The sequence below is a fragment of the Theobroma umbraticum genome, unplaced genomic scaffold (genome assembly GCF_002168275.2).
Source record: "Theobroma umbraticum cultivar Fairchild unplaced genomic scaffold, ASM216827v3 scaffold_81.0, whole genome shotgun sequence".
Lineage (NCBI taxonomy): Eukaryota > Viridiplantae > Streptophyta > Magnoliopsida > Malvales > Malvaceae > Theobroma > Theobroma umbraticum.
In genome coordinates this window covers 191,218-216,011 of record NW_018397268.1, presented here as the reverse complement: position 1 = coordinate 216,011, position 24,794 = coordinate 191,218, and the positions used below count along the sequence as shown (strand labels likewise).

Sequence of the window (24,794 nt, the reverse complement as noted above, 5' to 3'; positions counted from 1 at the left end):
TTGTCTTCCACTTTACTTTTGTCTTTCTAGTTTATGAGTGAGGTTCGTACCACTTATGTAACAATGTAAGTGCTGTGCGAATCTAAACTGCATCACACTGTCACTACTGTTCGAATTTGAGTTATACATGTTTATAATATTATTTTATATATATATATATATTGGGAAATTTTTTTCAGGTTAAGACAATTGAAATAAAAAAAAAAACTTTGTTCCAAACTTCTTTTGAATCTGTCCAAATGAGCTTTACTGCTCAGTCCTAGTCCAATGTTTTTCATGTCTAGCCGGTTGATTTCTGAATCATCACGCCAAACCCAACAACTAACTTTATATATTCTAGTGAAAATTATTAGACAAGCATTGATTTGAAACCTTTTTTCCATTCTTTCACATTGTTTACTCAGGCATTGAAAAGTTGACAGCAGACTAATGTGACTATATGTTGAACATCTGCCATTTTGATCAGGTGATTAAGTAATTGGGATTAGAATATGCAAGTCTTGGTAGTTGGAATCATAAAGAACCAAAAGCACAGAAGAGAAACAAAATTTGAAGAAGCTGTTTTCTTGTCTGGAATTGTTGAGTCTTGTAATTCACTACATGCTACAGGACTGGTGCAGCTTGTATCGCTTGTAAGTAATGCTTTCATCTCATTAGTTTTTCAACTGGGAATTTAGTTTACTATTTTACAATCTTTTACTTGGCAATGTTTCACCAACCTGCCAATGCCAAAGTTGTCTTTGAATACAAAATTAGGTAGAATCTACCGACAGACATTTGTTTTGACAGGAAAGCATGTATAATTTATGGTTTTGGGTTTTATCTTTTATCTTTGTTTCCCCCTCTACCTGGTAAGATTGAAAGCAAGTTCAGTTAACCAGTTAAAAAATTCCCATATTTCTATTTGATTTTGTGCTTTATTCCTTCTTTCGTAACTTTTCTTTCACTGAAACAAAATCTTCCATGAAACCTTTGATCTTGGTCTAACTTTTACGTTTTGTTATTATATTCTCAAAAAGGTTAGGAATAGTAGCCGACCAATTCCAGTTTAATAATTAAGATTTCAAACGCATGAGTTTGGCATTAGATTGATTAGTCTTTGTTGGGGGGTCTTCTGAACAATAACTGAAAGCTCTATTCTCACTTCCTTTCATTTTCTTTTCAAACCTGGTATGTTTTATGTCCGCTAATCATGATGATTAGTGCGCTCAATCGAATTGCAATTTAGCTAAATCTCTAAGAAAGTTAAAAAAGAAAAATCTAGCAGTGTACTTTTTGTAAGATTTGGGCATTCAGCTGAAGTCTGAGTTGTCTCAGGTTTTGAAGAGGAATGTGCACTTGCTTTGGTGGAACTAGCATTCTCATTGTCTTGTCCTGGTCGTCTTCCAGGATCTAATGCGTACTGACCGTGAGCCAACAATATGCTGGCAATGAGAAGCTCTCAAAATCGTTTGTTTTTTTGGTTTTTCTACAGTCAATTGTACAGTTCTTTTTTAGCTAAGCAGATGAAATCACGCACTGAATGGAAACAAAGCAGATTCCTCACTAACTTTTTCACTTGCTTTTCTCCTTGTCCAGCTTCTTAGATGTGGAAATAACAGGAAATTTATGTACAATGGAAGAACAAAAAGTAAGATCCCATCAAAATGAGACATCCTGGAAACCTTGATACATGTCACATTGTAATTAGTCAAACGGACAACCACGCTCAGAAAAGGACCAACAGGTCAATCCTCCATTAAAATAATAAATAGAAAAGCTCCTGGTGGACCCTTTCTCGTACCTGCTTTTCATGAGTGTGAACTTATATTTGTCAAAATAGCCGTTACACCTCACCCCCTATCTTAATTCAGCATCTCTCTCTCTAACAGGAAATCCGTGCCCTTCTTTACTCCCTGCTCCCCTGTTTCAACCTCTCTTTTTTCATACATAACGTCTATCTCTTTCTCTCAGACAGGAGCATATACGATTCAGGAATGGTTTTTCTTACCATGGCTCCTCCCATGCAAGAAGCTGTGTTGTCAACTCCCTTATTATCATCTGCTACAGCAAGTAGTAGCAGCATTAGCAGCACGAGCAGTGAAGCTGATGATAGCCCACCCGCATCACATCGTTTTGAGCTTCTAGATGTCACCAAATATGAATTTCCATCCAAAACGTTGTCTGGGTTTCAAACATACAAATCATTGGCAGTGCTGTCCGGGCATGTTGGTTCAGTTTCTTGCTTGGCCTTATGCGGGGAATTCATCTTAAGTGCATCACAAGGCAAAGACATTATAGTGTGGCAACAGCCTGACTTGAGGCAGTTCACAAAGTTCGGCCAAGGTGATGGCTCGGTGAAAGGGCTAGTGACTGTTAGCAATAAGGTTTTCACGGCACATCAAGATAGCAGGATCCGAGTTTGGAAGGTGTCAAGAAGCTCAGAGAATGTGTTTAAGCTTGTGGACACACTTCCTACTACAAAGGACTATTTGGGGAAGTTCATGAAGCAAAGCAATTATGTCCATACTAGACGGCATCATAAGCGTTTATGGATTGAACACGCGGATGGTATATCTTGTCTGGCAGTCTATGATGGACTGATTTATTCAGGTTCATGGGATAAGACCCTTAAGGTGTGGAGGATATCTGATTTGAAGTGCTTGGAATCAATTAAGGCGCATGATGATGCTATCAATAGCTTAATAGCTTGTAAGCGAATAGTGTACTCAGCATCTGCAGATGGGAAGATTAAGGCTTGGAGTTCTGGAAAAGAAGGGAAGACCTCTCATTCGTTGAAGGGGATCTTGGAGGGTCATAAGGATATTTCATTGAATTCAGTTATTGTTTCTGAGGATGGAAAGTGGGTTTATGGAGGGGGTTCAGACGGGTTTGTTATGGGGTGGGAAGGGCAAGGGAATGGTGATTTTGTCAGTTGGAAATTGGTGAGCGAGACAAAAGCACACCATATGGCTGTTCTGTGCATGTGCCTGATGGGAGAGTTTTTGTGCAGTGGCTCAGCTGATAAAAGCATTGGTATTTGGAAGCGAGAGGCTTATGGTAAACTTTGCAAAGTTGGGGTCATAAATGGTCATGAAGGGCCAGTCAAGTGTTTGCAGGCGGCTCCCTGTAATGTTGGTAGTGGTTTCTTGCTCTACAGTGGAGGCCTTGACAAATCTATAAGGGTGTGGTGGGTGCCCAAGAACTCTGCCAAACAGGAGGATCAACAATGAATCAATGTTTTGTGAGTAGTGAAGCACTGCTTCCCCTTTTTTTTTTGTTTGTAGTGCTTCTGCATACATTTGCTTTTGTTATGATTCAAGCTGTGAACATAGGAGATCTTGAAGTTGGTTTTTGGGGTTTCAGGTCTTAATGTGCAGTTAACTTTGGATAAAATTCTTGGGAGTGGTGTGATCCATTTTTCTTTTTATTTTGGGTTCTTTTTCCTGAGTTTTCACACAGTTTTCTGGATTCTTGTCAATTGTAATTGGTGGTTTGAGGGAATATTCAAGCAATACAATCATTTACATTTCTTTTTTCAGTTGTATGATTGGGAATGTAGCAGCTCTCTGTTTTTTAATGAAGAATTATCTTTTGTTGTTTGCTAATTAAGGACAAATAAATCAGGTAGACATTCTATTCTCTCTCAATGATCATTAGAATTTCAGTGATTTAATCAAGGAATTAAACAATATTTTATGGCCTTTACATGATTACGTCGCAACTCTTAATGCAATTTAGTTAATTAAATTAGGTGCTTAGGCCAAACTTAAGTCTAATCAAGTCGTCTCTGCGATAGGGGCCACAGAACATGGTTACAACTTAAACAAACAATCTAAGAAGCCATTAACAAAGGAATCTTTGCCTTAAATGCTGTGTTATGGTGTTCTCCAACTTGATCCATGTAAATATGTCTCTGGATTAGTGGAGACATTTGTCATTTACTAAGGACTAATCAAATTAAACATGTCTTTTTCATTTTCTCGTTTTCTTCTGAACAAGAATCTTGCCAAAGGCTGTTACACTGGAAAATTCAAAGTATTAGGGAATCAAAATATAGTAAAGTAACAATGGTTAAAGTCACCATAAAGAAACTACTCAGCTTATTGAAGCCGCAAGCAGTGAACCGACAATTTTTTGTTCATACTTGTGACAATTGCTTCACTTATGGTTTTGCCTTTCGTCCCTGTATTGGACCACAGGAGCATCTAGATCAAAAAGACCTAGGCTGCCTAACCCCTCTGCTATAATTTGTTTAGTATAACATAAGATCAGACTAATTCATGCCCTATGCAAGTTTCAACCACTATTCATGCAATAAAGCATGACAATTTTTGTTTCTTAGTTTTTTGGAACAAACAAAAGATTGATGTAAAAGCATAAGTGTCAAAACATATATAAAACCTTTGCTTGAAAGTTGGGGTTGATATTTCTGGGGTTTTGATCGGATAGAAGCGGCCAAGAAAGAAATAAAGAAGAGGAGAAAGAAAAAAGAGGTAATACCACCTTCATGCATGCAGTATTAAGTATTAATACGCAGACTAATTCATATTCTATGCAAGTTTCAACCACTATTCACACAGCAAGCATGACATAATTCCAACTGAATTTGTAAACTCGATCCAAGTGCTTGTGATTTTGCCAATGCCATGTCACTCTCCGGATGTGAAAGTACTGTCTTGTGATTGCTCATTCAGTGCTACTTATATCCTTAATCAAAGGGTTTATTATTACATATGTCACTCTCCGGATGATACAATTTTGTTTCTTTTTTAGATACTGTTATATGATTATGATTTTTCCACTGTTACATCAATCTACTTAGAGAAATTGTACCATAGAGTGAAAAAATGAGAATCAAAACTTCCTTTATGCATATATATATATATATATATATATAATAAACAGACGGAACATAATTATAAAATTATATGTAATTCGAATACACAAGATTTAAATATTTTATAAATAAATTACATATATTAATGATGAATATTGTTTTGTTTGGATCTGGATTAATTAATCAAGTATCTGCTTTAATTTGAGTAAGTTTCGGTTAACAACTTTTCAGATTGACAAATAACTCAAGTAAAGCAACCATGAAAATGCAATAGTAAGAATAGTATAAGAAGGCTTACAGGGTTGGATTTATTCGAGGAACAAACAAACCTAAATAAAACATAGAATATAAAACTCAAATCAGTGATTGAAATGCTCAAGTGAAAATAAATTGAAAAAGCAAGTGATACCTGGAACAATTTGTAAATTCGTAAGCTGGGGGAAAACAAATGGTGTCTGGGGAACCACATTTTCGACCAAGTTCAAAAGAGCACGAGGCTGAATACTCCTGGGCCTCCAGCTTCTTATGACTTGCATGCAGACACCCAAGGAAACAAGTTTTTGGTATTTTCTAAAGAGATGGAAGGTTGGATTTAACCACAATTTTAGGCATTTTGTAGGATTTAAATAGCAACAACTTGCATACATTTTCATTATCATTACAAAGGGCTATTGCACTATATATATAAATGGTCAAAAATTCTATTCAGTCTTTATATTATTCAAATCGTAGCCATTGGCCATTGGGGTAACGAGCATGAGCGGTTACATGAGCTTTATATATAGAAAACAGCATTTCAAAACTACCTGCCTTATTCTTGTTGAATGAAGCTAAGATCACCGCTTTGTTTTATCTGCTTTTATATATCTTAATTTGAACTATAATTTTTGTAACAAACTAAATCTAGTTCTTATCTATTGCTTTTAATTCAAACTTCTCTGTAGAAATGGGCTTCACTTCTTGCATATAGGCTGTCAAAAATTCAAAGTACGAGTGCATTGACAGGTCTACACACATGATGCAGACAACTTTGAAAAAAAGGATGAAGGATGTTTGAAGAAAGAGGATTGATGAAAAGATCAAAATCTTGGTAAGTAACAACATTTCAAAACTACCTGCTTCACTTTTCTTGAATGAAACTAAGATGATGGGTGGGTGTGGTTATAATTAGGAAGTGCTAGTTTGGTTGCAGTGGATGAGCATCTTATGCTACTCGGCTTTTTTGCTATGCTTGGGTGCAGGCCTTTTAGGCTGATGGTGTTTGTTTGATCCTACTGGCAACCCGATACTTCATATCGGCGTGTTTATATTTATATGTAGGTGAGATATGTCAGGGGTCTTATAACCTGCATGTGCTAAACTGTATCACTACAGGGTAGAATTTTTAACCAAATTTCAGGTAATTAACGAACATTCCACAGAGCAATCAAAAACTAACAGCAGCTGACAATTGTATTAATCAAAAGTAACAGTTACCTTTAAGGCCTGCGTGCAAAAAGAATACTCAAATCACTAACTTTTAACGATAGAATATTCATAAATGAAAGGTATAAAAACAAATTTATAAAGAGATTGGTGCCTGGAACAATTCGTATTGTCATCAATCATTGGGCATATTCGATCCAAGGCATTGTATTTCTCAGCAGGGTCAGCTGGACCAACGAATGTTCCTTTCCAGGCACTCACATATACCCGATTTGTCACTTGAGTAAGTTCCACTGCAGTCTGCAGCTAGACAACAATTTCATCTGGACTCTCAGATTTGGCTAATAGATATAGACGGCATGCTGCTTAGACAGTGAGAATACGATGGCAGGGATAGGGTGATTCAGCCATGTCTGATGAAATGCAAAAAATAGTAGATGAGGTCCTTCTTGAGAGGATTGATGTAAAGCAAGTGTCAAAGCAACCTTTGCTGTTTAGACACAGTGGTTTGGGGCGGGGGAAGGGCAGATGCTTCATTCGTTTTATCACCCACATTTATTCTTGGAGCGGGGAAAGGGCAGATGCTTCATTCAATTCTTGAGGAAGAAGATTGCTCAAAGGCTGGAAGGTCTCACAAATGGCAAAGCCCTAGAAGGACGTGCAGAAAGACAAAAGGGGTCCCCTAAAGGTGGGGACAAGCAAAACATCAGGGGAGAGACTTTATGAAGAGACAAAAGTCACATCATTATTCCTGGCCTCCTAAGAACATTAACCGGAGAAATAATTTCCACATCATTTCTTTTTAACTTGAGAAAAAGAAATATGGGAACTTAGCTGTTGAAAATGAAGAGTTTGCTGTTGAAAAATTTCCCATTTCTCTATTTGATTTTATGTTTATTCCCTCCTAGTAACTTAAAACTATGTCCCAGTAACAAAATCTTCCGTGACATACTTGATCTTGCTCAAACTTTTAACATTTGTAACAAGTATCTAAAGTTTAAACGTTTTGTTATTATATTCAATAATTATGATTTCAAACACGAGGTTTAAGCATTAGCAAAATTTTATTGAATAGCAAGAACGTTCATACATTTTCATTATCATTACAATAGACTAATGAGCAACCAGCTGCTGCAAGAAAAGGAAAAATCACTCGGCCAATCTGTTGACGTTCGATGTTCCTGCTACACACAAGCCATAGTATAGGTTGAGCATAATGCAAACACGGTACAAGTAGCCTAAAAACTCCAAACTCCGGCACCTTCTATGTTTGTTCATAGATGAGAACATATGCTTGGTCATGCAACACCTTGCTTGTCCCAATGGTTGTAACAGAGGCATCATCAAATCGTAGCCATTGGCCATTGGGGTAACGAGCATCAGCTGTATAATGCCCCTTAGAGGGCTCTCTTCCATGATGGGTAATTGTAGCAACAAGTTCATATTTTCGGCCCTATAAATAAAGTACAAATATTAAACATTAATGATAGCATTGGCTTTGCTAAGTAGTTAGGGGGTATAAATAGACAAGAACATGATTATGGCATTAGATGTCTTCATGTTTCACCATACAGAATAATGCAATGCAGTTGTATTAAACAAGTGACTGAAGCGAAGTATTACCTCAGTGGATGGAGAAACAAGTAGTTCCCGACCCAATACCAATTCAAGAGGGAAGCGTACAGGCTTATGCAACTTGGTGCTCCCCTGGCTTCCATAGCTAAAACGCATCAGGTGCAAAATCATTATCTTTGAAAGTGTCTGTAACTTGACAGATTTTCTGGCAGTGACAACACCAGCCTGCTGGGCATAAACACGAAACAATATCCGATTTATCACAAACAATATCTAAACATACAGGAAAAGATGAAATGTATAGTACAAACAAACACTCATAGTATAAGAATTATACAAAAATAGAAAGTGGCATTTCTCATGATAGGTGTACTCTTCTAACTCATCATGCAAAAAGCTGGGAAACTCATGTGAGCAAATATAGTAGCCAACAGCAAAATGAAACAATTAGAAGAAAATAGATACCTTCCCAGCTGTTGATGCACGATACCCCTCAAGATATTCTGATGCAGAAAACAAATGAAGCGCATCCTCAATAGTATGAACGGCTTCAGGGTGGATATCAAGGTGGAGCAATAGAAATGGTTGAACAGTAGCTGAAGCCTTGTTTCCTGCCCCACAGAACAAATTAAGAAAAGAAAACAATTAAAATGTTAACAAATGATAGCATAAACAGATAACAGAGTGCAACATCCACCCAAGATAAACAAACTAACTTCTGGATATAACAGACAAAATAAAACCCAGTTTGGATAATATAAACTCTTCCACTTTGTTCACAGATCAAATTTTAAAACCATAAATGGCTGGAATTATCTAGTTCACTTGTCTGTGTCAGTATTAGCTTGTCTGAGCACTCTTTTGGTAGGTACACTCATAAGCAAAAATAAACCCACAGGCTGGCAAACACCATAAATATAAGGAATCAAATAATTAACCCCACGAATTGGCTATTTTGTATTGTCCAATACACTTTGCATGCCATAGAAAATATGCCTACCTCTTGCCTTCACCACACTTCTTAACTGTCCTCCAAATATATCACTTAGCTCTGAAGGAAGAAAGCTTTGAGTTCTAGTGATTGCTGATTTGTTTTTTGGCCCAACTGTCTCCCATTCATCATCTTCTACAGAAGAAACTAGTGATGACCTGACCCCAACAAGGCTGCCGGGCTGCCCTTCAAGCTTAATCAATTCGTTGTGCATTTGATCCATGATAAAACTTAGAAACTCCTGAGCATCTTCCTGCCTGGAAAGGATGATAAATAAAAAATCATCACAATGTTAATACAGAAGACAAACAGTTGTCTATATAAATTGCAAGACATTGTTCATTCTGTTTTTTCAAACATATACAACATTTCAACTAATCATAGTATTTCTTCTAATAAAATGATGATGTGGAAAATGTAGCAAGGTAACAACTAAATCACTATAAATTGACACCAAAAGTTAGGAGCGTGGGGTTTGATAGGTAAGATAATTAATCTCTCAAAAACTTTTAGCATTTCAGAAAGAGTTAAAAGAAATCAAGAAGGCCAGAACTAGCATATATGAATTGATATCATGGATGGTGGTATTTCAATAGTATCATGTTATCAACTAGTCAAGTTTTGTTATTGCCAGAAAAAAGGTCTATGCGAAGGATGTCAGTTGGTGCTGGCAAAAAAATACATGTCCTGAAATAATGCTGATGTAGAAAGTATACAAACCTTGGCCTACCAGATATGCTATTTGGCACATCTGGAGTAAAAACTTTAAGAACAGCTTCAAACATGGCAGGGCTGAAAGGCCTACCGATATCAAGGACTGTTGTATCTTTCTTCTTTACATTAGGATTGCTGGATGGCACATCAAAGTCAGAGACAAACTCTGCAAAAGCAGTTAATGTTGGAAAGCCAACCTAGCAAATCAAAGCCAAACAAACGCACTAGTTAGTTTGACAAGTTCCTATTTACTTATCTTCAAATATAAAAAATCATCAATTTGAAGATGGTCATTTGTTAGTGCATAAGTTAAAGGAAACAGCATAAATATACAACAAACCTTGGGTATGTTACGAAGTCTAAGCCGCTGCAAAAGTTCAGCAAAAGGAGAACAGGATAGGAGAGCCTGTAAAGTGGCATTGAGAAAGCATAAATTTCCAGTGTTGATCAAACCTCGGGGTAGTAAGTTTTTAACAACCGTAATGGGCTCCTTAGCTGCCTTTGGAATGTCTCCATCAACAGTGCATGCTAATGAAATATCATTCATCCCATTCTGATCTCTACCCTCCATACTTTCGCTCTCAAGGACATCAAATTTCAAACTTTGAAAATTATTCAAAGGACCACAATCATTTTGCAATAAGTGCAGTGAAGTTACATCAGTGCTTTTAACTTTCAGTTGTTTTACACCATTACTAAGGCTAGAACTCTCATTAGTACTCTTTGTAGTTCCATTTTCTTTTGGAGTTTGTAATGTAGTTGAGGTATGATCTCTTGCTGATTTTATACTTTTTCTATCCGCAATTGGTGATGTTGAGGACAGAAAGCCAACTGGCCGGTTTGTGGAACCCTGCTTGTTGCTCAAATCACCATTAGCACCACCCAAAGATCCTCCAGCTGCAAAATTCAAAGAACCAGATTGCAATTCTTTCTTTTGCACAGGCTTTTCAGCATTACCAGCTGACTGTTTTGACAGCAATGACCTGGTTTCATCTTCGGAAAATGACCCAAAAAGGAATACCTGCTAAAAGCAAGAAAAACAATGGAGAGAATTTTCTTTAAAGGCCTAGTCAATTGATGGCTGATGCATAAGTAAAACATAGTGACGCTTGTCTTAGAAAGGGGAAAGGCAAAACCTCCTTTTTATCATTGTTAATAATTCAGTTTCAACCACATGATATATGTATGCAGATAAATCCCAACCCACAATCATCAATCAATCTAAAACATTCCAAAATTTTAATGCTAAAAAGAGACGAGGGCATAAGCATAAACCCATCAAACAAACGAAAATTCCTAAACTTTTAAGTCCTTAACAAGAAAACAAAAGTAAACCCACCTCAGAAACAGCTATTATTCGTCCATTTAACAAAAAAAAGTTAAAAAATTTAATCAAAAAATAGAAATCTTCAGAGAGGGGCAGGGAAGGGAACTAACCTTAGAATCAGTCATGTTTTATGCAAAGGGGAAGTTTGAGAGGGAAAGAGACGTATAGAGAAAAGATCAAAGGGTTGGCCTAGGGCTTGAGAGGACCCTGAAGGAGCAGAGAAGAAAGAGGGTGTGATTGAAGAAGACATGAAAAAAGAAGGAACCTTGAAGGGGGGATAACCAGAGAGCATTTAAAGGAGGAACCCTCTCTCTGATCCTCTTCGACTTCAACACAACCAAGCATAGACGGACTAGGAAAGGGAGGAAATTTGAATCCTTTACTTAGTCGGAGATTTCTAGGGTTAGGTTTTTAGAGGGATTGATTGCAGTCGCGGTGCTGTCTTTGGGAGGTCTCTCTTTTTAGTAACTATCTCTTGCGTGCTGCCCCTCCACACCTCAAATTGACAAAAATATACAAGGATTTATTCAATTCGTAGTAAACAAATTTTTATTCAATTAATTAAATAGTACTCTCTTTTTGTAATGTAAAAGAAAGAATTTTCCATATAAAAATTCTCCAATAATTAACATCTTGGCCTTCAAATAATTAAATGTGCTCCTTTTTTTTTCATTTAAATGTCCTTTTCCTCTATTCATAAATGGAAAAATCTAATTATTTAAAGGACATAAGAAAAAGAGGGAATAGAAAAAGAAAGAAAATATTGCAATAGGACAAAACCGAAAAGGGTCAAACGGCTCTCACTCCCCATTTTACACTTGAAAACTCCAAATTCCTTGGTCTCTGCCTCCGACAGTCTCCGCCATGCCCGCCAACCACCACCACCGCTCCACTTCTCTTCTCTCCTCCACCTCAGCCTCCTCTTCCTCCTCTTCCCAATCCTTCCTTTCGAAGCTGCTTCTCCTCCTAACAGTCCTCCCTCTCTCTTTAGCTGCCTTAGCCTTCGTTCTCCAGTGGCGCGGAGGCAGTGTGTCCGATCCCACCGTCGCCACATCCTCCGCCACTTCTCGATGGGCCCCACGGGGGTCCCACCACGAGGTCTTCCCTGGCATGGAGACTTTCTCGTCCCTCTCCCCTAAATCCCATTCTTCTACTGATTGCATCAATCTTGGTCGTAGCTCTTCCCCTTCATTCCCTTACTATGGAGACTGGAAATTTGGTTTTGAAGCCAATTTGAAGCCAAAGGTACGGTTTTTTTATTCTTTTGGGGAGTGATCTGAAACTATTTATTTTGTTTGCTATAGGCTGAGAATATTATATCGGGATCGCCTTCTTGCTTCTTATGTTTTTTTTTTTTGCATAATTTTGGTTGTTGGGTTCTTTGTTTTGGGATTGATCTTGCTTCTGGTAATTGATATTTGGTGGATATTGCTTAACCACTGTGGTTTCAGCTTGGGGTCTTGTTTAGTTCTCTCATTTTGGCTTTGACCCGTCTCTGTGTTTTGGATTTTGGGTTGAAATTTTTATTATTCAATTCATCGAATTCAAAGTTTTTGGTCTTTCTCCCAATTGACCTGTTGTTGGAATTCAAAAATTTTTGCTTTGCAAAGTTGTTTTTATCAAGTGGTTTACCTTCTCATCAAATCAATTTTATAGTAAGCATCCATACATTCATTAGCAACAGAAGGCTTAAATCAAATTCTTACCTTCTTTTTTTTTTGGCTATTTTGTTAGCTGACTTTTCCTCCAGAAGAAATTGGGGTGATTTGTTTATAACCTTTGGCTGTTTTGCTTCTCAAATGGCAGATTTGTGTCACAACAAGTACATCAGCTGGCTTGGAGCAGATTTTACCATGGATGTTTTATCATAAGGTTATTGGAGTCACAACCTTTTTCCTCTTTGTGGAAGGGCATGCTGCATCTCCTAACGTTTCTAGAGTTTTGGAATCTATCCCTGTGAGTTTATGAAGCCTTTGGCTTCCTTCGATTTAGTTTTGCTCTGTTTTCATAACTATAAGTAGAATTGTTCCACTTTATTTACTTGTGGCTGTCATTTGTCCAAATTGCTTATCGCATAAGTTTTACGTTGTTGCTCACCAGGGAGTAAAAGTTATATACAGAACAAGAGAGCTTGAAGATCAGCAGGCTAAAAGGTCAATTAGCATTTCTCCTTTCATGATTGAAATACATTTCTAGGATTCTAAAGCTAAAGTGAGAAATATGGTTTTTCCCAATGTTTTTTCCTAGTAGTTTGTTTAAGTAGTAGTTTAGCTGAATGTGGAGGCCACTGGTGATAAGTTGTCTTTAGTTTGCACTATATCATACTTTCTTTCATTATTTTTGTTTGTATGCATCTATATTTATCCCATCATCTGTTTCTTTTCCAATTCTTTAGGGACAACTTCCATTTATTTTTTTGTCAAAATGGTTGTGTTTTGTAACTTTACTGTCAGAGTTTGTTTTCTTAATCTTATTGTTTTGGCAATTTGTTGTGGTTGTCAGCCGGATCTGGAATGAAACATGGCTTTCAAGTTTTTTTTACAAGCCATGCAATTATGAACTATTTGTGAAGCAGTCTCTCAATATGGAAATGGCCATTGTCATGGCACGGGTATGCTGTATGAATGATTCTATTTTCATGAATGGAAATACTTTGTTGTTTGTAATTACTAGCACAATGGTCTTGACCTTTTTTGATGAGTTTATTCTTTTGCATTTTGAAATTCAAGGATGCAGGAATGGACTGGATACTTCATCTTGATACTGATGAACTGATACACCCAGCTGGTGCAAGTGAATATTCTTTGAGGCAGTTGCTCCTTGATGTGCCTAGCAATGTCGATATGGTCATATTTCCAAATTATGTGAGTGGCATTATATTAATTATTAAGAAATATATCAATAAGGGAACTTGGAATTGGTGGTTATGATTGTATATCTTGTTATTCATTTGTCATCCTGGCCTGCGGTGTTTGATAGTGGAAATTTACCCCCTTTTTGTTTAGGAGAGCAGTGTTGAACGAGATGATATCAAGGATCCTTTTAGTGAGGTAAATTTTCACTTGTCCTTTTTCCTTGCTTTTCTTTTTTATTTCAGCAAATTGAATGACTGAAGTGAGGATTTGGAGTTTGGTACATGGCTGGCTTTTCTATCCTTGCAAACAGGTAACAATGTTCAAGAAGAACTATGACCATCTTCCGAAGGACACATATTTTGGCTTGTATAAAGAATCAACTCGCGGTAATCCAAACTACTTCTTGACTTATGGAAATGGGAAAGCTACTGCTCGTATTCAGGATCATCTTCGTCCAAATGGTGCTCACAGATGGCATAATTATATGAAAACCCCAAAGTATGGTGATTCTGTCTACACATGGGAAATCATGATCAGATAACCTGATGCAGTATGAGAATCATATATACATATATCATAAATTCTTATGTAATTCAATTTGTTTCAATATTTGGGTGAAGGGTGGGAGAGGAGGAGGGGTGGTTGGGGGTGGGGATGGGGATGAGGACCAGCTTGGTCATTGATAATGAGAGCAAGTTTTATGTTAGCATCATATCATTGATAAGCATATAACAATTGAAACTACTTGGGGGAATGGTAGTTTATATTCACTATTATTTTCTGTTTATTGGTACATAGAAATAGCACTTGTGATGATACTTGGTACAATTTATTTCAGTGAAATCAAATTGGAGGAGGCTGCTGTTCTACACTACACATATGCCAAATTTTCAGACTTGACATCTAGACGTGATCGGTGTGGCTGCAAACCTTTGAAGGAAGATGTCAAAAGATGCTTCATGTTGGAATTTGATAGAGCTGTAATTTCAGTACCTTCTGTTATTCTTGTATTCTTGTTTATCTTGATATATTTGCTGTTGCTATTCTTGAGTTGTGGTAAGTGTTGGAACATGGGAATGCAACATGCCATTAAGGCACTAAACTAGATTTTTTTTTTAAGCCACTAAACTAAACTACACTAGATTTTTACCACTGGAGTTACAGACTTTTGGTATTATGCTGACTGAAGTTTTTCTTGAGAAATTTGGGGAGTCTAAAATTAAAGGGGAAGACCATTAAGTACATGATTTAGGTAGTTACAAGCATCAAAGATCAATTGAATAATTGACACTGATAAAAATGGGAGCAATATTTCGACTGATGTTTGCTAAAGTTCCAAGTAATTCATATGGCAATATGCTGAAGGATCTGTTTTGTTGTTAATATTCCTGTGCGGTGGTCAGTGGACAGCCAAGTGAGTCTTTTGTGGCATGAGTGAGCCCCATCCTGGTTCTTGATTTCATTGAATCCTGAGTTTCCCAGTTGTTTGTCTTTTTTACTCATCTAAAGCATGGATGAGATGTGGGGTGAATTTTTGTGCTTTATGTGGATGGATTGCTCTCTGATGTATAATTCTACTTGGTATGATTGTTTTTTATATCATTTCCTTCTAAGTGTAGTGTCATTGTCTGTGTAAATTTTTTTCATTGCAGGCATTTATAATTGCTTCAACTGCAACAGAGGAAGAGATGCTTAACTGGTATATACTTGAATGCAGGATCTTTTTTATCTTTTTGGGTGCTCTGCTTCATTGTCCCTCTCAGCTTGAATCTAGTGTGTGAGTGTGCTGATGTAGAACTATATGGCCTCTGGTTTTTGTAGGTATCGTGAACATGTTGTATGGGGTGAAAAAGACCTAAGACTGAAACTCCTGAGAAAGGGGATTTTAACTCGCATATATGCTCCTATGGTAAGTACAGTTATTAGCATTTTTTAAAATAAAGAAGTCACAGGAAATTAAAACTGCCATCTTTAAATTCTGTTTGAAATGATATAAATGTTATCTCTTGCTGTCTCAGGCCATAATACAAGGTTTAAGGGAGTCTGGCGTCTTCAGCTCCATTATTGCAACTGCCCCCACTACTCTTTCAAGGGACAAGTTTTTAGCATCCATTGATAGTAGTAACTCATCAAGAGCTGTTCCCTCTGTGTCTTTTGCATCAAGAAAGATTGGTAGAAGCACAGAGCATCAGGCATCTGCTAGGAAGGTGCTAGAAATTGAAGCTAGTGCAGATCATGAGGCTGCTGTTCCACCATTGTCTCCTCCCAGTATGGACAATGAAAACCTCATCAGAGAATGATGGAGTGACTGGCGTGAGTGCTTCTCTATTTTCTGCTACTTTGGATGGTTTGCTTTGAAGGGATGGAATCAAGAGACGAGAGAAAGAGCACGAAGGCAGTTACCTTGTTTTGGTGTATAGTCAGAGAGATTTTTGCTCTACAACTTGACGTTGAAGCAAGAAATCTTGTATTTTAATTCTCTCTCATCTGTAGATACCACAGTATTGACATTTGAGGCTGTCATTATTTCTTATTTCATTATATGGAAATGAAACGGAAGAACTGTCATATTTATGTATTTCTGATCTTTTGGACTTGTTACTGGAAAGTTTTCACAGAATTTTTTGTTCTTAATGCTTCAAATTGTCCCTTTCATTCATGGTTTAGGCGTAAGCTTTAGCCCTTGCAATTTCACCAGGACAAATCATGATTAAGAGAGCCAAGTTAGTTCTATAAAAGGAGAATAGCCTAAGAATCATGATTGTTAATCCATTCAGATGATTATGGTGACACTTATTTCGGTACAGAGTAAAATACAAAAGAACAGCACTAAACAAAAAATAACTGAACTTAATCCTAAGTTCCTAAAAACCGACCGATAAACAACTTGATTCCTAAAGTGAATCAACAAATCTGCTACTTATCTAACTAGCAAAGCTAACATTTACATCAATTTGTTCAGATGATGTTCCCAACATAATTTTATGCAACCCAGTTGGCAAAACTTTGTAACCACTGCTATCGACAATGTTCAAGCTCTTGCACACATTGAGCTCAAAGTTAACCTTTTGACTCTGTTTAGCAGCAACAAAAACTCTTTCAAATCCAACAACCTGCTGAAAAGGATTTCCGACAATTCCATCCGGAGGCTTTGAGTACACAATCACCACTTCACTACCATCTTTGTCGCCGGTATTCTGGACTTCAACCTCAAAGGCTATTTTATCTTCACAAGTTAAATCATTAACTGCAACAGAAGGGCATGGTTGCTGGACAGATGTGTCTGTCAATTCCAACTCGTGACAGTGCTGGGTAGTATTCAGTTTAATAGGGATAGATACATTTGTCGGTGTCGTCACCTTGTAGTTAAAGGTTGTGTAGCTTAGTCCATATGCAAAAGGATATACCGTTGAACCATTGAAGAATTTGTATGTTCTTCCAGGGTAACCTTTTTCCTCGACTGGACGTAATTGCATGGATGTCATGGGTAGCTTATCCACATAATCAGCTGTATACCATGTAAGGGGTAGTCTTCCTCCTGGTAAAAAGAAAAGGAAAAAAGAAAAAAAATCAAATCATGTTAAGTGATTATATTAAGTAATTTTCTGTTGGTGGAAATCAAGCTTTAAAATGGCTGCTTACCAGGATTGTATTCTCCAAAGACAACATCTGCAATGGCACGACCACCTTCCTGACCAGGATGTCCAACCCACAAGATTCCTTTGATTTTATTATTATCCTTAGCGAATGAGATATCAACCCCACCTGCAGTCATCACTACAAGAATTACTGGACCTTTGGAGGCATTAGCAACTTCTTCGACCAATTCCTGTTGCAAACCAGGAAGGAGGAGATCATTTCTATCATGATCCTCTCTCTCAATTGATATATCTGTACCGACCACAAGTATAGTAGCATCTGCTTGTTTAGCAGCTTCGATGGCTTCCGAGATCTTTGTATCATTCGGGCAATTTAGGCCAGGACATCCCTCAGCGTATATCACTTGTCCAAAGGCAGAAAAGCCCGAAAGTGGAGAAACAAATCGGCAAGGGTTACCTGCAATAATGGAAGAAACCAACATTGAGTAACTGATCAATAACATGGCAATCAAATGTGAAACTGTTATATATGATATTGTTACAACCTTCATAATTTCCGAGCATTTGTTTCGTAGCATTGGCTAGTGGCCCGATTATTGCCAGGGTCTTAAACGCATCAGGGTTCAATGGCAAAGTTTCATCAACATTGTTGAGAAGTACAATTCCTTCCCTAGCTGCTTGCACTGCCAATTCAACGTGTTCTTTGGTGCATATATCTTTCTTTCCAGTGACTTTAAAGATGGACTTCCATCGAAGAATCCAAGCCTCATTAGTACCACAAAGAGGTTCTTTAAAGATGTATCAACATCTGCCTCATTAACTTTTCCTTGCCTGACAGACTTTTCAAGAGCGTCAGGGTAAGTGGTTCCACAATCCAGATCTAAACCTGTAACAACATGCATGAAGGAAAATCTTCTTTAGTCTGTGCTCAAACTAAAAACATTACTCTTAAAAATGCATTTAGCCTATATATATATATATATATCAGCTACTAGCCTGCTTTTAGTGTCTGTGCCAGGCATCTTCCGGTGTATCACCGAGCCAATTCATTTTTTATCGTTGTGTCACTTCAATGGAATCACAATCTGCAACTATATATCTGCAAAAGAGGATTAAAAAATCAACTACGTAAAATTTTATTTAACATCTCTGACAACAAAAGACTAGTAGATTTTTTTGTATACCCGTTGAGTTTCCAATCTTCTCTGAATGTTTGTTTTAAAAGAAAGGGATCAGCGCAAGTTGGAATTTTGTTGACTTTATTGAAGAGCACATTACGCTGCTCACATCACACATCTCTAACACATTTCAAATGGACGAAGAAAAGTTCCACCTATCTTGCTCCGTCACCTTCATTCAAACAAGAAGAAAACTTCTTCAATTGGCTTATCAATATGATATTAAGTTTTCATCTATATATACATACACTGCACTAAATTTACCTCTGCATCGAATGTCTGTCGATTAACTTTGTCCAGTTATCAAGATCATAAGCAGCGAAATGTTTGCAACATGCAGAAACTTAAGAGGTCTAGAGCCAGGATCTGCTGTATGTTCTTGTCCTTCTATCTTGCAAACTCTTACATAATTAACGCCATACACACCGACCACGAAAGGATCTTCTCCAGACGTCTCGTGATCCTTCCCCATCTAGGGTCCTTACGGGATTTATTGTTGGACTCCAATAGGTTAACCACTTGCCCCAGATTGTACATTGCCCTTGCTTCTGTTGAAACGACCTGTATATATATGCATATAACAACAACAGTTACAATGTTATTCACTATCATCAAAAAAGCAAAAAAAAAAACCAGATGTTCCTACTTTCCAATGGCATTCCAAAGCGACTTATTAAAGGATCAGTTGTGTGGATAACGGTGGGAAAGCTTGTTGCACCAGGAACAAGCTCCGTAAAGAACGTGCCGCGGCCGACATGTGCGACACCATGCAAAGCTTCAGACCACCATTGATATTTGGGCAACCTCAATCTTGGTATAGGCCTAGAAACGTTGTCTCCCATCCAACGCACCTTCTCTGTTAAATTCATTCTATCCACCAAGTCTTTAGCTCTAACTTCATATGGAAGACTGTGTCGCAATATCCTATGTCAGACATGTTCACATTTTCGCTTCCCATTCGTGAGGATCACAAACTATAGAAGGTGGTCTCCTTGCGGCTTAAGATCACCCCAAATGCTAAACAATAGGTAAAAATAATAAAAACGGAGGAAAGAGTACAAAGAACATTGAAGCTTTGTGCAGCCATGGTTTAACTTTTTTTGTGTCTGCGTGTGGACTGTGGAGAATGTGAGGATTGATGACTTTCTTATAAGTATAAATCAACAAGATATTAGATAACCACTATCATGTAAAATTTGATAAAGCTATGAGAACTGTATTTTATCCAAATCTAAAAATTGACCAGTTGTTGGAATTTAAAAATTTCTGCTTTATGATATTGCTTTTGTCAAGTGGTTTTCTTTCTTATCAAATCAATTTTATAGTAAGCATGCATACATTCATTATCAACAGCAGGCCTAAATCAAGTTCATACTTTCATTGGTACGTAGGTGATTGAAACTACCTGACTAGTGAGAATGATAGCTGCTCACATTCACTACATAGAATGAGTAATATTAAATGCCTTATCTGTTGGAAAAGATGAGAGCTACATGTTCTCCTTCTCTTGTCATTTCTAGGCCCATATTTGAACAAGCAAACCTAACATGAATGTTTTGCAAGAAAATCTCTGGCTATATAATTCAGTACCACACAGACCTTAGCACATGAATGTTTCATACAAGACCTTGTCATGGCTGTTAAAAGTTTCCTTCATCAGTTATCATATACAACATACTTGTCTTCTTGTATTTTAGTAATCAAATTATATCTAAACACTCGACTTACATGATGCTTCATTGCAAAGAAACTTTGCCTGGAATGGAGATAAGTGCAATTCTCTACACTAGAAAACAGGTCGGTTGATGCTTCTGAATGGCCCTTTGGTTGCTTGGTGGGTAGGTTGTCAACAATCTGGAAGAAACAACAGTCAGAAAAATTTTCAGTATTATTTTTTGTCAGGTGACCAAACTGTCTTTATTAGCAGATGATGAGCTAAAACAGTTGTTTAGGTAAGACACACAGCCTGCTATAAGTCTAGATTAAATTACTAGCCTTATTTTAATCAAGGTTTAACCTTCTTGATTGTACCAAATTTGGATAATCAAGTATAACTGCATTTTTCCGGTATAATCAAGACAAAAAAACGTGTGTTGAGTCAAAGGCAATCAAGATCCAAGAGCAATTCAATATCAGAATAATAATAAAAAAAATTGAAAAAATTTCTTGTTGCAACTGATACGTAAGAATAAGATAACTTGTCTTTGTCCACTTATTTTTATTCCATGATATATAGAAAAGGAAAAATGCTGATTTCTTTCATTTTTTTTTTTAAATCCATTCATTAGTTAGAGCATCAACTACATGGTCAACATTGGCTTGTGTACAACTTAATCCTGAATACATTCTAAGGTAAATCTTGACCTGTCTTGAATATTGTTTGTTGAAACAATGGAGTTTTATGGAGGCATTGTTTTTCGGTACATGAGGAATGACGTGCTGGGTTTTCAGCTAACAAGAGGATTATTTGTTTTAAAGTTCTTAGCACTGATATAATACCCTTTTGAAACAGCTTTCAAACCATTGATGAGAGGTTTTGAGCTTTGCTGAAGTTGACTATGACTAAGCATATATAACTAAACATATATGATCACATATCACCATCAGCAGACACTGTGATGGATGGAAGTATAAGGCTGGTTATATAAAACAAACATCCATGTATAGACTGATCTGTAAGAGGTTCAGGCTAGTGGGAGAATATCTCCTAGTCCGGAGCCCTACCTAGCTATATTAATATACCATTTTGCAGAACTCATCTTTCATCATAACAAAACAGAAAAGAGAGTGCTATTGACTTTGAGGATTCATTCTTGCTGTCTTCTTTGCTGTCTTCACTGAGTTGTAACTTGAGCTATTGTCCTCGAAACTTGTAACAGAGATATTTAAGCATAAAGAGACCAGTCCATTCTCTTCTCTCTCTCTCTCTTACACAGACACACACATTCATGAAAAGAAGAAAACAACTTAATGCAACTTATTATCCAAATCTAAAAATTGACCAGTTGTTGAATTTAAAATTTCTGCTTTATGTATTGCTTTTGTCAGTGGTTTCTTTCTTATCAAATCAATTTTATGTAAGCATCCATACATTCATTATCAACAGCAGGCCTAAATCAAGTTCATACTTTCATTGGTACATAGGTGATTGAAACTACTAACTAGTGAGAATAATAGCTGCTCATATTCACTATCATTTCCTGTCTTTTAGTACACCGAAATGGCATTCTAATCATACTGATAACTCTATTATATAAAGTTATCTTAGACATCTTTGAAGCTTGAATTTTGCTAAGTTTTTTAGTTTTTTTTTTATGATTAGGTGGTTTCTAGTTTTCCTTTTAGAAATAATTTAATTTATGTTATGCTAAGTTCCATTCATGCAAGTTTAGCTTAATTTCTTATCAAAATCCCTCAATTCAGCCTCTGATTATTTAATCCCTTAATGTTGAAGAACATACAAAGACTTGGAGCATGAATGCAAAGGAGGGTGTAATTAGGCTTAAAAGCAATCGAACATGCAGAAGTTTTTGAGGCATAAATTGAGTTGTAGAAGTCCGATCGAGGTGAATTTTGAACCAATGGAAAGCTGAGAGGGTGAGCTACAACTTTGATGTTTAGCACTTGGCTCAAATCAAAAGGAATCATGACCAAAAATAATGCTGAAAGTGAGGTCTAGAGCAACTCTGCACAAGGCAGCTTGAAGCAGAAAAACAAAGAAACAGAAGCTCCAGATTATGAATATTTCTAGGGCAAGCTAAAAAAAGAGAGGGTATAAATAGAAAGTTTTGCACTAAGAAAAAAAGAGAGATTTTGGAGAGACCATTTTAGGCAAAAGAAAACAAGAACAAAATGGGAAAAAAAAGAGGAATCAAGAGTTGGAAGATTAAAAAGCTGCAACAAAACATTTTCTCACTCTAGATTTGATTCTCTCTCTCTTACTCTTTTTGTAGAATAATGTTTTTGTTGGTTGAAACGTGTACTTTTTTTTTGAATATGTTGAGCTAGAGTTTTTAATTTAGGATTATGGTGGATGCTATTGTGTAGTTGGAATACTTTAGATTCTTCCTCTACTTGCTTTTATGAAAATGTCAATATTTATTCAAATTTATACTTAATGTCTCATTTGTTGCTTGATCATCAGCAAGTTGAGTATAGAGTTTTAGATGAGACTTGAGAAGAACAATCTAAAAGGACTCAAATTTGAGTAATATATGTTCATTCCATACTAAGAAATTAAGTGAGTGATTAATTAATAAGATAGACATATACCTATTAATCATACATAGTCACTATAGGTCCTAAACTTAGTGAATTTAGCTTTAGTTAATGTTCTATGAACATATAGATAGTTAATGAAGCTAGGCAATTATGTGATAACTCGACGGAGTACCATGCATGCTTAGGAAACCTAAACTAATATTGATTCTCATAAAAAGTAGGTAGTTGATTGATCTTGTATCCTTACAAAGTAATAGCTGAAATCATAGTCTTAGGCCTTAATTATATTGTTTCTCCACTATACATTTAACTTGCAATCCTTAACAACTTGCTTTTCTTGTTGCTTGGATAAAACTTTGCTTGTTACAATTTTAGTAATTAGTAACAAATAGTAAATCAACTTCTCGAGGGATCGACAACTCTATTTATCATTATATTACTTGTTGTAATTATGTGCACTTACGCGTAATCCTTACTTGTATTTCTCATTTAAATTTTGAGCACAATCCATATCAAGCAAAAGATTTGTCTGTTTAAAAACAAACCAACACATACTCGGTACACCTTTTTTTAGTGAAATCAAATTGGGAGGATGTTGCTGTTCTACACTACACATATGCCAAATTTTCGGACCTGACATCTAGACGTGATGATGTGGCTGCAAACCTACCAAGGAAGATGTCAGAAGATGGAGCTATAAGTTCAGTACCTTCTGTTCTTCTTGTATTTTTGTTTATCTTGATATCTTTGCTATTGCTATTCATGAGTTGCAGTAAGTGTTGGAATATGGGAAATGCAACAAGCTACTAAGGCACTAAGCTAGATTTTTTTTTTTTTTTTTAAAAAGCCCCTGAAATATTTACCAGTAGAGTTACAGACTTTTGGTATCATACAGTCTAAAGTTTTTCTTAGGAAATTTGGGGAGTCTAAATTAAAGGGAAAGACCATTACATACATGATTTAGGTAGCTAGAGGCATTGAAGATGAATAATTGACACTGAAAAAATGGGAGCAATGTTTCGACTGATGCTTGATAAAGTTCCAAGCAATTGATAAGGCCATATGCTGAGTTTGTGGTTAATATTCCTGTGAGGTGGTCAGTTCACAGCCAAGTGAGTATTATGCGGCATGAGTGAGCACCATCTTGGTTCTTTATTTCATCAAATCCTGAGACCATGGACCAGATGTTGTGGGGTGAATTTTGTGCTCTATGTAGTTGGATTGCTCTCTGATGTATGTTTTGGCTTGGTATGATTGTTTTTTATATCATGTCCTTCTAACTGTTTTGTCATCGTCTATGTAAATTTTATTCATTGCAGGCATTTATAATTGCTTCAACTGCAACCGAGGAAGAGATGCTTAACTGGTATATACTTGAGCGCAGCGTCTTTTTCTTTTTTTGGGTGCACTGCTTCATTGTCCCTTTCAACTTGAATCTGGTGTGTGAGTTTGCTGATGTAGAACTATTGGTCTCTTATCATCAAGAGCTGGCATCAAGCATCTGTTAGGAAGGTGCTAGAAATTGAAGCTAGTGCAGCTCATGAGGCTGCTCTTCCACCATTGTCACCCCCCAGCATGGACAATGACGACTTCATCAGAGAATGATGGAGTGTCTGGTGTGAATGCTTCTCTCTCTTCTCCTACTTTGGATGGTTTGCTTTGAAGGGATGGAATCAATAAACAAAAGAAAGAGCAGGCAGGCAGTTTTCTTGTTGTGGTGCATAGTCAGGGAGACTTCTGCTCTGCAACTTGATGTTGAAGCAAGAAATCTTGTATTTTAATTCTTATCTGTAGATACCACAGTATTGACATTTGGGGTTGTCATATTTCTTAGTTCATTATACGGAAATGAAACAGAAAATCTGTCATATTGGTGTATTTCAGATCTTTTGGACTAGTTACTAGAAAGTTTTCCCAGAATTTGTTATTCTTTACGCTTCAAATTGTCCTTTCATTCATGGTTTAAGTGTAAGCTTTGGCCCATGCAGTTTCACTAGTACAAATCATGATTAAGAGAGCCAAGTTAGTTCTATAGAATGATTGTTAATCCATTCAGATGATTATGGTGACACTTATTTCGGTACAGAGTA

The 24,794-nt window shown here is 36.7% G+C and overlaps 4 protein-coding genes and 1 long non-coding RNA gene across 8 annotated transcripts in view; 3 read left to right on the top strand and 2 right to left on the bottom strand.

Annotated features, from left to right (window-relative positions):
• Nucleotides 1-1,868: 1,868 nt before the first annotated feature.
• On the top strand, nucleotides 1,869-3,514 carry LOC110425351 (Transducin/WD40 repeat-like superfamily protein). Its single transcript, XM_021440246.1, has one exon. It carries the CDS (start codon nucleotides 1,977-1,979, stop codon nucleotides 3,210-3,212), a length of 1,236 nt encoding a protein of 411 aa, XP_021295921.1. The 5' UTR covers nucleotides 1,869-1,976; the 3' UTR covers nucleotides 3,213-3,514.
• Nucleotides 3,515-7,289: 3,775 nt separating this feature from the next.
• UBP24 (ubiquitin-specific protease 24) lies at nucleotides 7,290-11,362 on the bottom strand. Of its 4 annotated transcripts, none has more exons than XM_021439781.1 (7): nucleotides 10,962-11,362; nucleotides 9,865-10,548; nucleotides 9,531-9,721; nucleotides 8,820-9,067; nucleotides 8,285-8,430; nucleotides 7,868-8,047; nucleotides 7,290-7,697 (listed from the first exon to the last, which is right to left on the bottom strand). In XM_021439781.1, exons 1-7 carry the CDS (start codon nucleotides 10,974-10,976, stop codon nucleotides 7,509-7,511), a joined length of 1,653 nt encoding a protein of 550 aa, XP_021295456.1. In that variant the 5' UTR covers nucleotides 10,977-11,362; the 3' UTR covers nucleotides 7,290-7,508. The 4 variants fall into 4 exon arrangements, with proteins under 4 accessions (XP_021295456.1, XP_021295457.1, XP_021295458.1 ...); XM_021439782.2 differs by having other exon boundaries at nucleotides 9,865-10,545; XM_021439783.1 differs by having other exon boundaries at nucleotides 7,868-8,044; nucleotides 10,962-11,361.
• A 231-nt stretch (nucleotides 11,363-11,593) lies between these two features.
• On the top strand, nucleotides 11,594-16,307 carry KOB1 (elongation defective 1 protein / ELD1 protein). Its single transcript, XM_021439785.2, has 11 exons — nucleotides 11,594-12,096; nucleotides 12,658-12,807; nucleotides 12,952-13,004; nucleotides 13,354-13,462; nucleotides 13,581-13,715; nucleotides 13,857-13,901; nucleotides 14,017-14,204; nucleotides 14,545-14,686; nucleotides 15,359-15,405; nucleotides 15,528-15,615; nucleotides 15,725-16,307. The coding sequence occupies exons 1-11, from the start codon at nucleotides 11,716-11,718 to the stop codon at nucleotides 16,004-16,006; spliced, it is 1,620 nt and encodes a 539-aa protein (XP_021295460.1). The 5' UTR covers nucleotides 11,594-11,715; the 3' UTR covers nucleotides 16,007-16,307.
• Nucleotides 16,308-16,468: 161 nt separating this feature from the next.
• LOC110425617 (beta-xylosidase/alpha-L-arabinofuranosidase 1-like) overlaps nucleotides 16,469-24,794 on the bottom strand; it is a 9,932-nt gene continuing 1,606 nt past the window's right edge. The window contains 4 exon segments of the mRNA XM_021440540.2: nucleotides 16,469-17,244; nucleotides 17,349-17,762; nucleotides 17,851-18,036; nucleotides 18,039-18,191. Coding sequence (XP_021296215.2) covers nucleotides 16,631-17,244; nucleotides 17,349-17,762; nucleotides 17,851-18,036; nucleotides 18,039-18,191 — 1,367 coding nt within the window. The 3' untranslated portion in view covers nucleotides 16,469-16,630.
• On the top strand, nucleotides 23,450-24,638 carry LOC110425619 (uncharacterized). Its single transcript, XR_002446049.1, has 2 exons — nucleotides 23,450-23,937; nucleotides 24,024-24,638. It is a non-coding gene; the product is annotated as an uncharacterized LOC110425619 (long non-coding RNA).

Excerpts from the sequence above, each read along its gene's own strand:
- LOC110425351 (XM_021440246.1), top strand. The coding sequence starts at position 1,977 with ATGGTTTTTCTTACCATGGCTCCTCCCATGCAAGAAGCTGTGTTGTCA.
- UBP24 (XM_021439781.1), bottom strand. Across the intron at positions 9,722-9,864 it reads GACTTCGTAACATACCCAAG|GTTGGCTTTCCAACATTAAC; the intron begins GTTTGTTGTATA and ends TTGATTTGCTAG. Across the intron at positions 8,048-8,284 it reads GTGCATCAACAGCTGGGAAG|CAGGCTGGTGTTGTCACTGC; the intron begins GTATCTATTTTC and ends GTTTATGCCCAG.
- KOB1 (XM_021439785.2), top strand. The coding sequence starts at position 11,716 with ATGCCCGCCAACCACCACCACCGCTCCACTTCTCTTCTCTCCTCCACC. Across the intron at positions 13,463-13,580 it reads TGGCCATTGTCATGGCACGG|GATGCAGGAATGGACTGGAT; the intron begins GTATGCTGTATG and ends TTGAAATTCAAG. Across the intron at positions 15,406-15,527 it reads GAGGAAGAGATGCTTAACTG|GTATCGTGAACATGTTGTAT; the intron begins GTATATACTTGA and ends TGGTTTTTGTAG.